Source organism: Aegilops tauschii, chromosome 5 (genome assembly GCF_002575655.3).
Source record: "Aegilops tauschii subsp. strangulata cultivar AL8/78 chromosome 5, Aet v6.0, whole genome shotgun sequence".
In the NCBI taxonomy this organism is placed as follows: Eukaryota; Viridiplantae; Streptophyta; class Magnoliopsida; order Poales; family Poaceae; genus Aegilops; species Aegilops tauschii.
In genome coordinates this window covers 252,226,964-252,241,658 of record NC_053039.3, presented here as the reverse complement: position 1 = coordinate 252,241,658, position 14,695 = coordinate 252,226,964, and the positions used below count along the sequence as shown (strand labels likewise).

At 44.7% G+C, this 14,695-nt stretch overlaps 1 protein-coding gene across 2 annotated transcripts; it reads left to right on the top strand.

Moving 5' to 3' along the window:
* Nucleotides 1-541: 541 nt before the first annotated feature.
* LOC120964723 (serine/threonine-protein phosphatase 7 long form homolog) lies at nucleotides 542-2,825 on the top strand. Of its 2 annotated transcripts, none has more exons than XM_073500164.1 (3): nucleotides 542-1,092; nucleotides 1,179-1,474; nucleotides 1,564-1,904. In XM_073500164.1, exons 1-3 carry the CDS (start codon nucleotides 673-675, stop codon nucleotides 1,850-1,852), a joined length of 1,005 nt encoding a protein of 334 aa, XP_073356265.1. In that variant the 5' UTR covers nucleotides 542-672; the 3' UTR covers nucleotides 1,853-1,904. The 2 variants fall into 2 exon arrangements, with proteins under 2 accessions (XP_073356265.1, XP_073356266.1); XM_073500165.1 differs by lacking the exon at nucleotides 1,564-1,904 and adding an exon at nucleotides 1,914-2,825 and having other exon boundaries at nucleotides 546-1,092.
* Nucleotides 2,826-14,695: the final 11,870 nt, after the last annotated feature.

Sequence of the window (14,695 nt, the reverse complement as noted above, 5' to 3'; positions counted from 1 at the left end):
TTCTGAATTTTGTAAGTGCAGGAATGTCGGGATTGTGGTTGCTGAATGGGGACATTGATAAGGGTCATCGTGGTGCGATATGGTATGAGCGCAAGCTTGAGCCTCTCGTCACTCGCACTCCTAAGGAAAACTGGAAGATACACTCAGGATGGCTTCAGCGGTACGTGCTTTATTAATTTGCACACTGACTTGCATATTAATGGTTGAAATGGGAGACAGTAACTGAAAAGTTCTCTGATGAAGGTTGAAATGGGCCGGCCTTTTACCTTTTGCGCGTCTGGTTGAGTCTATCCCGGGTGAGAAACGCGTCGCCATCGATGGGTCTTTGCTGAGCTGCTTAGTGGACCGTTGGAGGCCAGAGACCCACACGTTTCACTTCAGATGGGGAGAGATGGCTCCTACTCTGGAGGATGTGTCACTTTTGCTGGGACTACCGTTGGCAGGTCATGCCGTAGGACCGTTGGACGCACCGGCTGGTTGGGAGCGAGCTCTCACAGAACGTTTTCACGGTGTTTTTCCGGATGCTCCCGATCCGGTATGGGAGCATCACAGACCTAAGTATGAGTGGTTGCTAAATTTCCGGGTAATTTCCCCTACCTATTCTCTTCAAGTTATCGCGCATAAAGTTGTAGAGAAAATAATTGCGGCTTACTAAAACTTTCTCTTCGCTTAATGCAGATCCAGAACTTCCGGGCGCCCTTGACTGCGGAACAGATCACTCGGAGCCTCGAGGCGTACTTACTGTGGCTTTTCGGCAAGGTGATGTTCACGGAGAACCATGTCACCACTATCAGCGCCCTCTGCATCCCTATGGCACTCGAGATAGCGAGCGCTCAGACGGCGGATCAGATCAGACAGAGGAGTTGGGGTTCGGCGGTGTTAGCGGCTACATACCGAGGTATGTGCAACGGTTGCCAGCTTACATCGAGAAAGCCAACCCTTCTTGGATGCCCTCTATTCCTACAGCTGTGGTCGTGGGAGAGGTTCTCTATAGGGCGACCAGATGTACGGGTTCATGAGCCTATAGACGCCATGTTTGATGTTGAGGGCATCGACATGCCTACTTTCGGTCTGTGTTGGACTCGTCGCAAGGTATGCACCGTGTTGTAGTTTAATGCAACTTTTTCTGCACAAGAGATCGATCGATGCGAGCGGCTACTAACTTTTATTCTCTGCAGAGACGCTTTGCTAGTGATCAGACCAGGAAGGCGTACACAGCATTGAACGAGCAGTTCGATGCGTACACCGGGGTAATCTGGCAGCCCTACACGGCAGCAGCCATACAAGCGAGATACCCTGCTGGTATGTCTGTGCTATGCACAAGGGACCGAGATTACTGGATGACAAAATCGAAGATCATCTTCGATGTCTTCGTCGAGGAGATGGCACAACAGAGGGTTATGAGGCAATTTGGTCTTCTGCAGTTGGAGCTACCTCCCCCTATAGAGAACCCGGTGCCAGCACACATCCACAGGTATTAACCAGTTTTTCAATGTTGCATTTTCTTTCATAGTACTCCATTCGAAGCTTTAGGTAATTGTTGAACACACACCACAATTTTAGGACGACAAGGAAGGGCATGAACAGGACAACTGCTGAATGGCTAGTTAGACTAGAGCCGTATGTTATAGAATGGGAGACAACAAACACAAATCTATGGCACGAGAATCACAATTTCGATCTCGATGAATTCAATCTCTATTTGCGGCGCTACATGACCGGAACACGGTTACGCATTGTTGAGTACTCCCACCCAGAGGAGTTACCGGATCCTACTCCGTCGGATATGTACCCGAGCTATGATACTTTGGGCTCTAGGCAGTACGCGGTAAGATATTTTTTCTTTACGTAATGTTGTCACATACTTTGACGTGCAAGAGACAGACATTATTAATCGTCATGGAAATTTGCAGGCTACCTTGACACGCGAACTGTACGACGACGTGACCACCTTTGGACGATCACTATCGTCTGGACCTCTTCTTCAACATCGTCCAGTGGTACAGCCCTTCTTGGAAAGAATTCAGAATAAGATACGGACTGTGTACGAGGCTATCACGTGCACCCGGAGAACCGATGTTGTTCAGCACGAGCAGGAGCAGCCGCGTCACTCCATGCAACGACATCAACCACGTCCACGCCTAGCACAGCAGCCGACAACCAGGCCACCCCGTCCTGACCAACCTGGCAGTTCTACGTGGCACCCGCAGCACTATGGTCCCACGTCGAGCTTCGTGTTTTCTCCACAGCCACAGCAACACGGTCCCTCGTCGAGCTTCGTGTTTTCTCCACAGCCACAGCAGCACGGTCCCTCCAGTTTCGTGTTTCAGCCAGAGCAGACGTCACACCTAGCAGGTATGTGTCTTCATATTTATTGTTTTCAATATTAATTGACGCGACCTCATTCTTCATGATGAACCGTTCCATCGCGTAGGGGCCTATGGATATCAGGCGTCTATGTCGGCATCACATGATACGTGGGGGAGTGATCAACATCCCGAGGACAACATACAGGCTCAGATGTCACAGCACACCCAGTGGATGAACATGTTTTCGACTCCTCCACCAGGCCCCACACAGGATACACAGCATGACCAGGGAGAGTCTGAGATTCCTCCTCGTCACGTTAGGGCACCCGACAGGTTGGGATGGTCCCCGATTCCAGATCCGCCTCCCCGCCAGGCCAGACGTCGTCACTGACGCTTCTATGTATCTGTATCAGTAGAGACATTACCATCTATTTCTGTGTAAGACTTATGTCTATTCTATGTATGAGACAAATGACTATGTACTTATGTACGAGACATATGCCTACTCTATTTTACTACTCTGTTATCGGAACTACAAGATCATATGTAGATAGAACATAATATTCATACAACGAGACATTGCAAGCAAATAGATAGAACTATATCTAAATTAAATGGTACGTAACTGAACTCACAACATACAGCATAAAAACTACATGAAGTCATCATCGTCATATGTTCGCGCCAACTTTTTCCCGCCATATGTTCGCGCCAACTTTTTCCCGCCACCCGTTTCCCGCCACCCGTTTCCCTCCACCCTTTTCCCGCCACCCGTTTCCCGCCACCCGTTTCCCGCCACCCGTTTCCCGCCAACCCTTTCCCTCCATATCACAGCCGTTCTTTCCCGCCATTTTCTCCTCTCTACCTATAAAACCCCCTTCAGACGGAGCTGCATAAGCATTGCAGTGTGCTGGTGGTAAATTGGAGCACTGTGGTGGAGGTGAAGCTGTTGTTCGTCATTCTTCGTTCGAGCCGGAGCACCGGCAGTTTGGTGGCCGCCGTTCGTCCTTCATCCTTCGCACGCACGCTTCAAGGGTATATTTAAGCCCACATTTTATTTTTCGTACGTGCTCCGGTAGTTTTTGTGAATATTTTTAGATGTCAACTAATTAATTTGTCAATATTTGTAGTTGCTACGGCAAATATTCGTAATATAATTGTAGGAGGGTGAATTGTATTAGTTGCTCCGTTAATATTCTGTAATATATAGCTTCGTAATATATAGACATGTCTAATATTTGTTAGTGGGGATATTAAGGGGTAGGGTAGGTACTCAATGCGATTTGTGTGTTGCAGATGGCTGAGAGTACTCAGTGGGTGCTTAGCCCTATTGTTCATGTCCAAGGCTTGTCTCCAAGTGTTGTGCAAGTTAGTGAAGTGGACCTCACTTTTGATTGGTTGAAGACTAAATTCATGTTGAAGCAAGGGTTGAAGGAAGACGATTTTGTGTACTACGTCAGCAGCAAGCATTCGGATGGCCCTGGGGAAAGAAAATTGATTGACATAACTGATGATGGCAAGATTCAAGAAATGCTGAGCGAATGGGAATGGAAAAGGGTTGTTCAGTTGCATTGCTACAGGAAACCGAGTTATATGTGATGCATTTGTCATTCGAGATCCGCCTCCCCGGCAGGCCAGACGTCGTCATTGCCGCTCCTATGTATCAGTAGAGACATTACCATCTATTTCTGTGTGAGAACTTATGTCTATTCTATGTATGAGACAAATGACTATGTACTTCTCTACGAGACATATGCCTACTCTACAAGATCATATTTAGATAGAACATAATATTCATACAACGAGACATTACAAACAACTAGATAGAACTACATCCAAATTAAATGGCACGTAACTGAACTCACAACATACAGCATAAAAACTACATGAAGTCATCATCGTCATCCTCGATCGATGCAGAACTCTTGCCCTTCGACGATGAAGAACTCTTGCCCTTCGACGATGCAGAAACCTTGCCCTTCGATGATGAAGAACTCTTGCCCTTCGACGATGCAGAACCCGGAAGCGGCGGCATGAAGATATCATCTTCGTCCTCGCTCTCCTCAGTCCATAAACATGGATTATTTGCTGCAATCCTTCTGAAAGTTTCACTCTTCGGCACCACTACCTTCTTCCACCTGTCATGCAACCTAAGAAGTTCTTTACGTACCTCCTCATAGGTCCTTTCAGGCCACCCAGAACTACGTAATTGGTGAGCCAACTCATTCATTATGGTGTCACTACCAGTGAGTTCGTCCCATGGAACTATCCTATTATCCATCCTAAAATCGGTAGCTAGCCTCAGAAGAGTCCTGCTCATCCCAGGGTGAAAACTACGATTGAAAGGATAATGGGACATCTCAACTACACTACACTACAATGCTTATCCAGCTCCGTTTGAAGGGAGTTTTATAGATAGAGACGAGAAAATGGCGGGAAAGAACGACTGCGGTATGGCGGGAAATGTTGGCGGGAAATGGGAGGAGGGAAACGGGTGGCGGGAAACGGGTGGCGGGAAATGGGTGGCGGGATATGGATGGCGGGAAATGGGTGGCGGGAAATGGATGGCACGAAAAGCGCAGTTTGGAAATGTCGATAACTTTCAAAACAAATGTTCATCACAATGGAAAAAGTTCCCGCCTTTCAAAAAATGCATGCAATTTTTTTGGAAAATATGATAAGAAATGGTTCGTGCCACTAAATGAATGTACGTCACCTTTGCTGGAAATATTCTCGTGTTTCCAAAAAATATCCATGACATTCTACAAAATGGTACTCCCTTCATCCCATAATATAAGATGATATTACAATCAATATACTCACATATCACGTGGGTTAACAAATGTTTAGATGGATCATGACATTTTAAGAAAATATTCGCGTGTTTCTAAAAAAAGTTTGTGAAATTTTCAGAAAAGCATTTTAAAAAATGTTGTGTGGTTTAAAAAAAGGTATTTCCATTAAAAATGTATTTGAAGAAATGTTACCATGTATTCATAACGTGTTAAAATATATACTTTTAAAAAATATTCGCGGTAATATTAAAAATAGGCACGCACCAGTCGGCCCACAGCAGGCCAACTGAGCCTAGTCGGCCCACTGCAGGCCTATCGGCCAACTGCAGGCCGACTGGGCCCTGTCGGCCAACTGGAGGCCGACTGGGCTTGAATCTGCTGGCCGACAGCCCAATCGGCCAGCAGCACACTGATGGGCCTCCAGTCGGCCTGCTGTGGGCCGACTGGGCTCTGTCGGCCTGCAGTAGGCCGATGGTGTATTATTTTTGAAAAATCTTTTTTTGCGTATTATTTCTGTAATTTTTTTAAAAAATGTATTATTTAAAAAAAATTAGCTGATTCCGAAAGGGGGTGGGTCACCTTCATGTGTTTAGCCCTCGATTACTTGGGAGGGGGGGGGTGCATGCACGCTTTTGTTAGAGGTTTGTGGGCTCCACCCCCCCCCCCCCACCACCACCACCACCTTCCATGCTTTCTCTTATGATTTCTAGTTTAATATCTATTATATCTTATAAAATTTACCAAACTTGATAATCATAAATTATAATATTAAGTTTTTGTCAAATTTCACCAAGCTGCATATGAATCAACTCAATTTGTAAGTTTACGTTTAGGGTTTTAAGTTATAATATTTGAACTTGATGAATTTATCCTCCATTCTTATCAAGTTTTCATAGCTAAAACTTGGTGAAAGTTTAAAAACTTGTCAAAATGATTTAAGATTGGTCTTGTTTCAAAGCCCTCAACGCAAGGAACATAAATATGCAAACAAAACATAATTGAATTTTTGATTCAAAGGATATAATAATTAAAATTTGAAAGTCAAATGAAAAAGCATGAGAGGTAGGGTGAGTGGAGAATGCAATATTTGACAAAACCATGCATGCAGGAACCCCAAAGTAATCTAAGGCCTAAACACATGCAGTGGACCTACCAACTTTCCCAATCTTGATGCAAACATGTGGTACAAATGTGCGTGTGCAGGACGCTGCATGCAACAAATCCTTTCTCATGGCATGGCCACTGATTGGAGTACACAGCTTGGTATAGGAAAAATACAACAACATATGCACGAATTCATACGTCCTACGTGTGGTTGCTTTTATTCCATTGATCTTAAGGCCTCTTTGATTTGCAGAAATTTCAAAACACAGAAATTTCAAAACATACCTGGTTGGAGTTGAATGCCCACTTGAATTGCATTAGGATTATCAAACCACATGAATTTGGACTAGAGAGAGTTTGATGCCCCGAAAAAAAGATAAAATTGTAAAAAGAGGTTTGAGTGGATGGAAATTTTCCTTGATTTCAATCCTACTAATCAAAAGGCTATGAAATTCCTAGAAATTCAAATTCTTCAAAAAACAATTGAATGAAAAAACCCTTAGTATTTGCATTACGTGCTACTTGTCTGACAGAACATAGATCATGTATTTTTATCAGTAAAAAAATGCGCAGAACTTTTTCCCAAATAACCCGCGTGCCTTTTGATGGTGCAGATCGTTTCCTTTGGTCTCTGGACACAACCAAGTACGCAAGTTCCCATTGGATCCTTTGGCGCCGCAGCTTTCTACAGTCAAACACTCACGAAAAAGGCTACCATTGATGTCGCCAAAGTCCATGCACGAACATGATGATGACGCTATTACTGTCAACGGCTCGAAGCAACAACCACTATATTCAATCCTGGAAATGATATACGGTACGCCTCTCTACCGAGCAGCTAGAGAGAAAGTTAAATGCGCTTTCCAATCTGGAGCGATCGATGTCTACGGCTACACGGCCATTGTCAGCCTCATCGCGTTGACCTATTTGCTTGGATCCCTGCGTACTTTATTCTCTAGCACAACAACCTTTAGTTGGAGCGAGCCCTAATCTTACAACTCTCTACCAAAATGTAAGATGTTTTTTTTCGTTATGTATAGGGCATTAAAACGTCTTACATTTTGTTATGGAGGGTTCGATATTATAGTAATAAATATGTTTTCCTATAAGCTTGATTAAACTTTATTCCATTTGACCTAACACAAAAGTGTAGGCCTTCTTTTAGGAGAACCGAGGGAGTATATGGCATTTGTTATTCCGTTCAGTGGCTAGTTACTGCTTCGGTTTCTTTTTCTCAGCTAAAACAAACCTATTTATCCCTTTGGGGGGACGGGCCTGCAGATCGACCATGCGCATGTCCGTGCACAAAAGGATGCATGGTCTCGTCTCGCTTGGCTGCTGGCGCCCAGCTGCTTCCTGGGTTCGCCAGGGAAATTGCGAAGTTATGAACAAGATTACAAAAGGAATTGAGCAGAAGCTAGCGACCGAGAGGAGATTAGACTCACTGGCCCGACGACGCTGGTGCAAAACAGTAGTAGCAGCGATGAGCCGAAGCAGGATGCCCCAGCTCTGAGTGCTTGGTCGAAGCAATGCAGTGCAGGGTTGCAGATGGCCCGTGCGTGCCGCGTAAATGGCGCCACCAGTGGGGCCTGGGGCAGCAGCTCGGACGAATCAAGGGCAAGTACCCGGAATATTTTACCCTGCCGAGCCGTGTAGGGGGCCGGAGTCCACACCGCCCGCCCGACCGTACGCGCCATTATGTCCCGGTTTTAGGACATACAGTACAGTGTTTGGTCCACTGATATTTAAACTTTGCCACATCTGTGCATGGCTTCTATCTACCCCATGATCCATCTGTGCCATGTTGGAATATTAGGCAAGTTCATGATTAATTCCAGTAAATAATTCATGACTAGAAGAGATACTAGCATGCAATAATCTAGCAAACTAGAAGAACAGCAAGACATGCATAACAGCAGCAAACACGTAACAATAGCTATAGAAACAGACATGAACAGAGGATGTTGGACGTACTGATCGTTAGCTATTATGGGTGCGACAGTGTTGATGACGATGTTGGCGACGATCTGCTGCTGACGGCGATGAATACGACGATGAGTAGCACCGCCCGACTTGGACGGAAGACGACCCGTGATGACGAATTTGAGCAGTCGCGCACAGCGCTTCCCAAAAACCTAATTCGTCCTCTCCCGGTGCAGGATCGCAAAGACGAACGGTTCCGGAGACCTGCTCTCCCACGCGCCGATGCACGCCGGCGTTTGGGATGGAATAGACTACGATGGCGGCGCAAGTTGTGAGATGAGGCAAAACCCTAGGTGTTTTTCGGTGTGTCTCTGGCCGCAGCCGGTAGCTGTATATATATTAGGACCAGAGGCGGTATTGTGTCGCGACCACAATCCCAAACCGACTCGGTTTCTAATTCGTATACTTACCGGACAAGAAATCAAAAACTTGTCTGCCAAGACATAAAAATAAAACGGCAAAAGGAAGCTGCGCTCCTACAAGGAGACGGACCGGATTTCGGCGGACCATTCACGCGCATGTCGCATGTACGCGCCGCCTCGCCTCGCCTCGCCTCTCCACGCCACGGCCCGGCCCGGCCAGGCCAGGCCAGGCGAGCGAGCGCGCGCGTGGTTTTCCCTTTCTCTTCTCACACACCACTTAGAGTGGTGGAGAGAACCCACTATATAAAGAGGTCCAACTCTTCTTCAACTTCCAAGGTGGGACTAAACTTAGCACCACCACTTGCCATTTTACACATGGGCTTTGAGATTTCAGAAATTGCTATGGGCCTAGCCCATTAATTCTAACAATCCCCCACCAGATCTCAAATACCCATTTAGATATTTGCCTTCTCTCACCACTTGTTTAATATACCAGTGTTTCAGCAAAGACTGAAGTTGAACTTCTGCCTAGAACTTTAAGCTACATCCATTCACAACTTGACAATGGACTATGCCTTGAATTGCTAGTTTTGTGTGAACAGGTTTCACTTAAAGTCTTAACCAGTACCTGACCGCCAGTAGGCTACCCCGCGGTTTGGAGCTTATACGTCATACTCCCTGGTCTCTTCGTGAGCTTACTAGAGATCACCCAAATCTCATAGACTGCGACGTTTACAGTCAGAACTCATATAGGTGTGTTCTTTCAAGACTGTTCTGTAGGACAGCATCTTTGCTAATTATAGCCAATAGAACCACATTAAGGCATGTTGCTAACCTGCCTTACAGATCTGAGCCTTACAGCTCTGAGAGTTTTGCATCTTCACTTGGAGACGGTCATAAGTTATTACTCTCCTCAGTTAACCAATAGCTTGTTCTTCCCAGATCCTAATTCACGGGATCTCCGATCACAAAGGTTGGGTTACTACTATGGTGTAACATCTATGGGTCTCATACCCATCTCCCTCGATGCAATATCTATCACATTTCGTGATAGTCCCTTTGTAAAGGGATCTGCCAGGTTTTTGTCTGTTTGTATATACGTAACAGTTATTACTCCGGAGTTTCTCAACTTCCTGACAGACTTCAAACGTCTTTTCACGTGTCTTGATGACTTTGCATTATCTTTAGAATTGTTCACTTTAGCGATAACCGTTTGGTTATCACAATTCATAAGAATAGCCGGTACTGGTTTTTCAACAACCGGCAAGTCCATCAAGAGCTCACGCAGCCATTCTGCCTCAACAGTAGCTGTGTCCAAAGCAGTTAATTCTGCTTCCATAGTTGACCTCGTCAATATGGTTTGCTTGCAAGACCTCCATGACACTGCGCCACCACCATGAGTAAATACATACCCACTTGTTGCGTAAAGTACATCAACATCGGAGATCCAATTTGAATCACTATATCCTTCTAGCACAGCAGGATGCCCTGAATAAGTAATTCCGTAACTCATAGTACCTCTCAGATAGCGCAAGACCCTTTCTAGTGCATGCCAATGATCATCACCCGGGTTGGACATGAACCTACTCAGTTTGCTCACAGCAAAAGAGATATCTGGTCTTGTAGCGCTAGCTAAGTACATGAGTGAACCGACAATTTGAGAGTATCTTAATTGATCTCTCGTTTCTTTCTTGTTCTTTCTAAGTGTCACGCTGGGATCATAAGGTGTTGGAGAAGGCTTGCTATCCATAAAACCGAATCGGTTCAAGACCTTCTCAACATAGTGAGATTGCGTTAATGTAATCCCACTCTCATCCTTAATAAGTTTGATGTTTAGAATTACATCGGCTTCTCCCAGATCTTTCATGTCAAAACTTTTTGATAGAAAAGATTTGACCTCATTAATTGCATTAATGTTTGTACCAAAGATCAGTATGTCGTCCACATACAAACATAATATGACACTATTGCCCCCACCATGGCGATAGTAAACACACCTATCAGCCTCGTTAATGACAAATCCTGCAGAAGTCAGAGTTCTTTCAAACTTCTCATGCCATTGCTTAGGTGCCTGTTTCAGACCATACAAAGATTTTAACAACTTACACACCTTTCTCTCTTCACCCTTTACCACAAACCCGTCAGGCTGATCCATATAGATCTCCTCTTCCAACTCTCCATTGAGAAAAGCTGTCTTTACATCCATTTGATGAATGATAAGACCATAAGAGGCAGCCAAGGAAAGTAACAGTCAAATGGTGGTCATTCTAGCAACGGGTGAATAGGTGTCAAAGTAATCTTCGCCTTCTTTCTGAGTGTAGCCCTTGGCCACTAGCCGCGCCTTGTACTTATCAATAGTACCATCAGGCTTTAGCTTCTTTTTGAACACCCACTTACAGCCCACAGGTTTACAACCATATGGTCTATCAGTTAGTTCCCAAGTTCCATTAGAAAGAATTGAGTCCATCTCATTATGAACAGCTTCTTTCCAATCATCTACATCCGGAGATGCATATGCTTCTGCAATCGTCTTGGGTGTGTCGTCCACAAGGTATACAATGAAATCATCATCAAAGGATTTTGCAATCCTTTGTCTCTTGTTCCTTCTAGGAACTTCATTGTTATCCTTCTCAAGGACTTCCTCATGTGATTGTTCGAAATGTTCATCAGTTGTACTAGATTCAGGAATTATCTCAGAAGAAAATCTAGCAATGCTATGCATATCTTTCATAGGAAATATGTTCTCAAAAAATGTTGCATCACGAGATTCCATTATAGTATCAACATGCATATCAGGTACTTCAGATTTTACCACTAAAAACCTATAAGCAATGCTCCGTTGAGCATACCCTAGAAAGGCACAATCCACTGTCTTTGGTCCAAGTTTGTGTTTCTTAGAAATAGGAATATTGACCTTTGCCAAACATCCCCAAGTGCGCAAATAAGAAAGTGATGGTTTTCTCCCAACCCACTCCTCATAAGGGGTTTTCTCTTTATTATTGTTGGGAACTCTATTCAGGACATGACATGAAGTCAATAGAGCCTCCCCCACCATGCCTTAGATAAACCAGCAGTGTCTAACATGGCATTCACCAAGTCAGTCAATGTGCGGTTTTTCCTCTCGGCCACTCCATTTGATTGAGGTGAATAGGGAGGCGTCCTCTCATGAATAATACCATGTTCCTCACAAAATTCATCAAAAACTTTTGGAAAATACTCTCCACCACGATCGGACCTAAGACGCTTGATCTTTCTCTCTAGTTGATTTTCAACTTCAGCTTTATAGATTTTAAAGTAGTCTAATGCTTCATCTTTAGTTTGCAACAAATAAACATAGCAAAATCTAGTCGCATCATCAATCAAAGTCATGAAATATCTCTTTCCACCTTTTGTCAACACACCATTCATCTCTGAAAGATCAGAATGTATGAGTTCTAGAGGTGCCAAGTTTCTCTCCTCGGCAGCCTTATGAGGCTTTCGAGGTTGCTTAGATTGCACACAACTATGGCACTTAGAACCTTTGGCAACTGTGAAGTTCGGAATTAAACTCATGCTGGATAGCCGAGACATTAAACCAAAATTAATATGACATAAACGGGAGTGCCAAATACTTGCATCATCATTAACATTAGCATAAATTTGGTTTATTGACTTATTGCAAAAATCTGAAAGAGAAAAGCGGAACAAGCCTCCGCACTCATAGCCTTTTCCTATAAATTGTCCAAATCTTGACACGATTACTTTATTGGACTCTAAAACTACCTTAAATCTATCTCGACATAGAAGGGAGCCGCTAACTAGATTCTTGTTCATAGTAGGGACATGCTGCACGTTCCTTAGTTGCACGATCTTTCCCGAAGTAAACTTCAGATCCACCGTGTCAATGCCACGAACAGAAGCATGTGACCCATTCCCCATTAGGACGGAAGAATCCCTTGCGACCTGATAAGAAGTAAACAGGGAGATGTCAGCACACACATGAACGTTAGCACCCGAATCAATCCACCACGAAGATGATTGAAATACTGAAAGCACAATAGGTAAATTATCATACCCATCAGTATTGCTAGCGGTCACCATGTTGACAGTCTTGGAGCTTGTTTTCCCTCTGCGGTCTGCACGTTCAGGGTATTCCTTGGAAAAGTGTCCAGGCTTCCCACAGGCGTAGCACTCTAGCTCAGTCTTGTTGAAAACAGGTTTGTTCTTCCCTTTGTTCTTGTTCTGTGGGTACCTCTGCACCATGTTAGCAGTAGGCTGAACCTCACCTCCTTTTTCAGTGGTATCTTTAGCCCGAGCTTTTTCTTCAACATCAAGAGATGCAATCAGATTTTCAACTGATATCTCCTGTCTCTTATGCTTCAGAGTTGTGGCGAAATTCCTCCATGAAGGAGGCAACTTTGCAATCATGCACCCAGCCACGAATTTGTCGGGTAGAACACATTTAAGGAGTTCAAGTTCCTTCACAATGCACTGTATCTCATGAGCTTGTTCAACCACAGAACGGTTATTCACCATCTTGTAGTCATGAAAACTCTCCATGATGTACAGTTCACTGCCTGCATCTGTTGCACCGAATTTTGCATTCAGTGTATCCCACAGAATTTTTCCGTCGTTTATGTGCATGTACACATCACACAGACGGTCAGCAAGAACACTCAGAATACATCCCACAAACATAGTATTGGCTTCCTGGAATTTTCTCCGATCTTCGTCGGTCATTCCCTCTGGAGCACCAACACTAGCGTGGAAAACTTTCAGAGCAGTAAGCCAGAGCGTGGTCTTCACCTGCCACCTCTTAAAGTGCACACCGGTAAACTTATCCGGCCTCAGTGCATCAGCGAATCCAGCCATAGTTAACTCAGGAAATTGCCTATAATTAGGTTTTTGGATTGTTGGAATATTAGGCAAGTTCATGATTAATTCCAGTAAATAATTCATGACTAGAAGAGATACTAGCATGCAATAATCTAGCAAACTAGAAGAACAGCAAGACATGCATAACAGCAGCAAACACGTAACAATAGCTGTAGAAACAGACATGAACAGAGGATGTTGGACGTACTGATCGTTAGCTATTATGGGTGCGACAGTGTTGATGACGATGTTGGCGACGATCTGCTGCTGACGGCGATGAATACGACGATGAGTAGCACCGCCCGACTTGGACGGAAGACGACCCGTGATGACGAATTTGAGCAAAACCCTAGGTGTTTTTCGGTGTGTCTCTGGCCGCAGCCGGTACCTGTATATATATTAGGACCAGAGGCGGTATTGTGTCACGACCACAATCCCAAACCAACTCGGTTTCTAATTCGTATACGCCCCGGCGAGGCGAGCGAGCGCGCGCGTGTGGTTTTCCCTTTCTCTTCTCACACACCACTTAGAGTGGTGGAGAGAACCCACTATATAAAGAGGTCCAACTCTTCTTCAACTTCCAAGGTGGGACTAAACTTAGCACCACCACTTGCCATTTTACACATGGGCTTTGAGATTTCAGAAATTGCTATGGGCCCAGCCCATTAATTCTAACATGCCCACACTACATGCCTCACGCATGTGACTCGTTTCTTCCCGATTTTCTTTTTTACCGAAGTTGTTGCTTGGTTACAATTTTTTCCAGATTGTCGCAATTTAATACAAGGACTTTGTATATAATTTCCAACCGTCTAATTTGCATGGGCCTGCATTTCTACCACGTCAAAAGAATGATGGAGTCCATTTCTAGATCATCAACGTTTTGTATACTGGATAGGAGGAGAGAGGAATTTTCTGCCGGGTAAGAGAAACAAAAGAAGCGACTGATGGGGACGAAACGAGCGGCGGCCCCGAGCAAGTAAGATTGGACTCCGAGCGGAGGCATGCTTCCAAGCAACGGCAACACGGGACAAGTGACCAAAATACAGTAAGATCGAGGCCACGGATGCATGCATGCAGATGCAGGTGGATGGAGGTTGAAGAAAGCCGGCCGGGGTCCAATCCAGGAACAACTTCTGCACAATCCACGAACACGCTCGAAGTGACGACACTGCCATCGTAGAAAACCTGCTTCGACACTGCCATCGCCGGACCGTCAACCGAGCAAAATGCACTCCAAGAGTCAGAACTCGTCGTCCATTTGTATTTGTTTCGGAAAAAGAAGGAA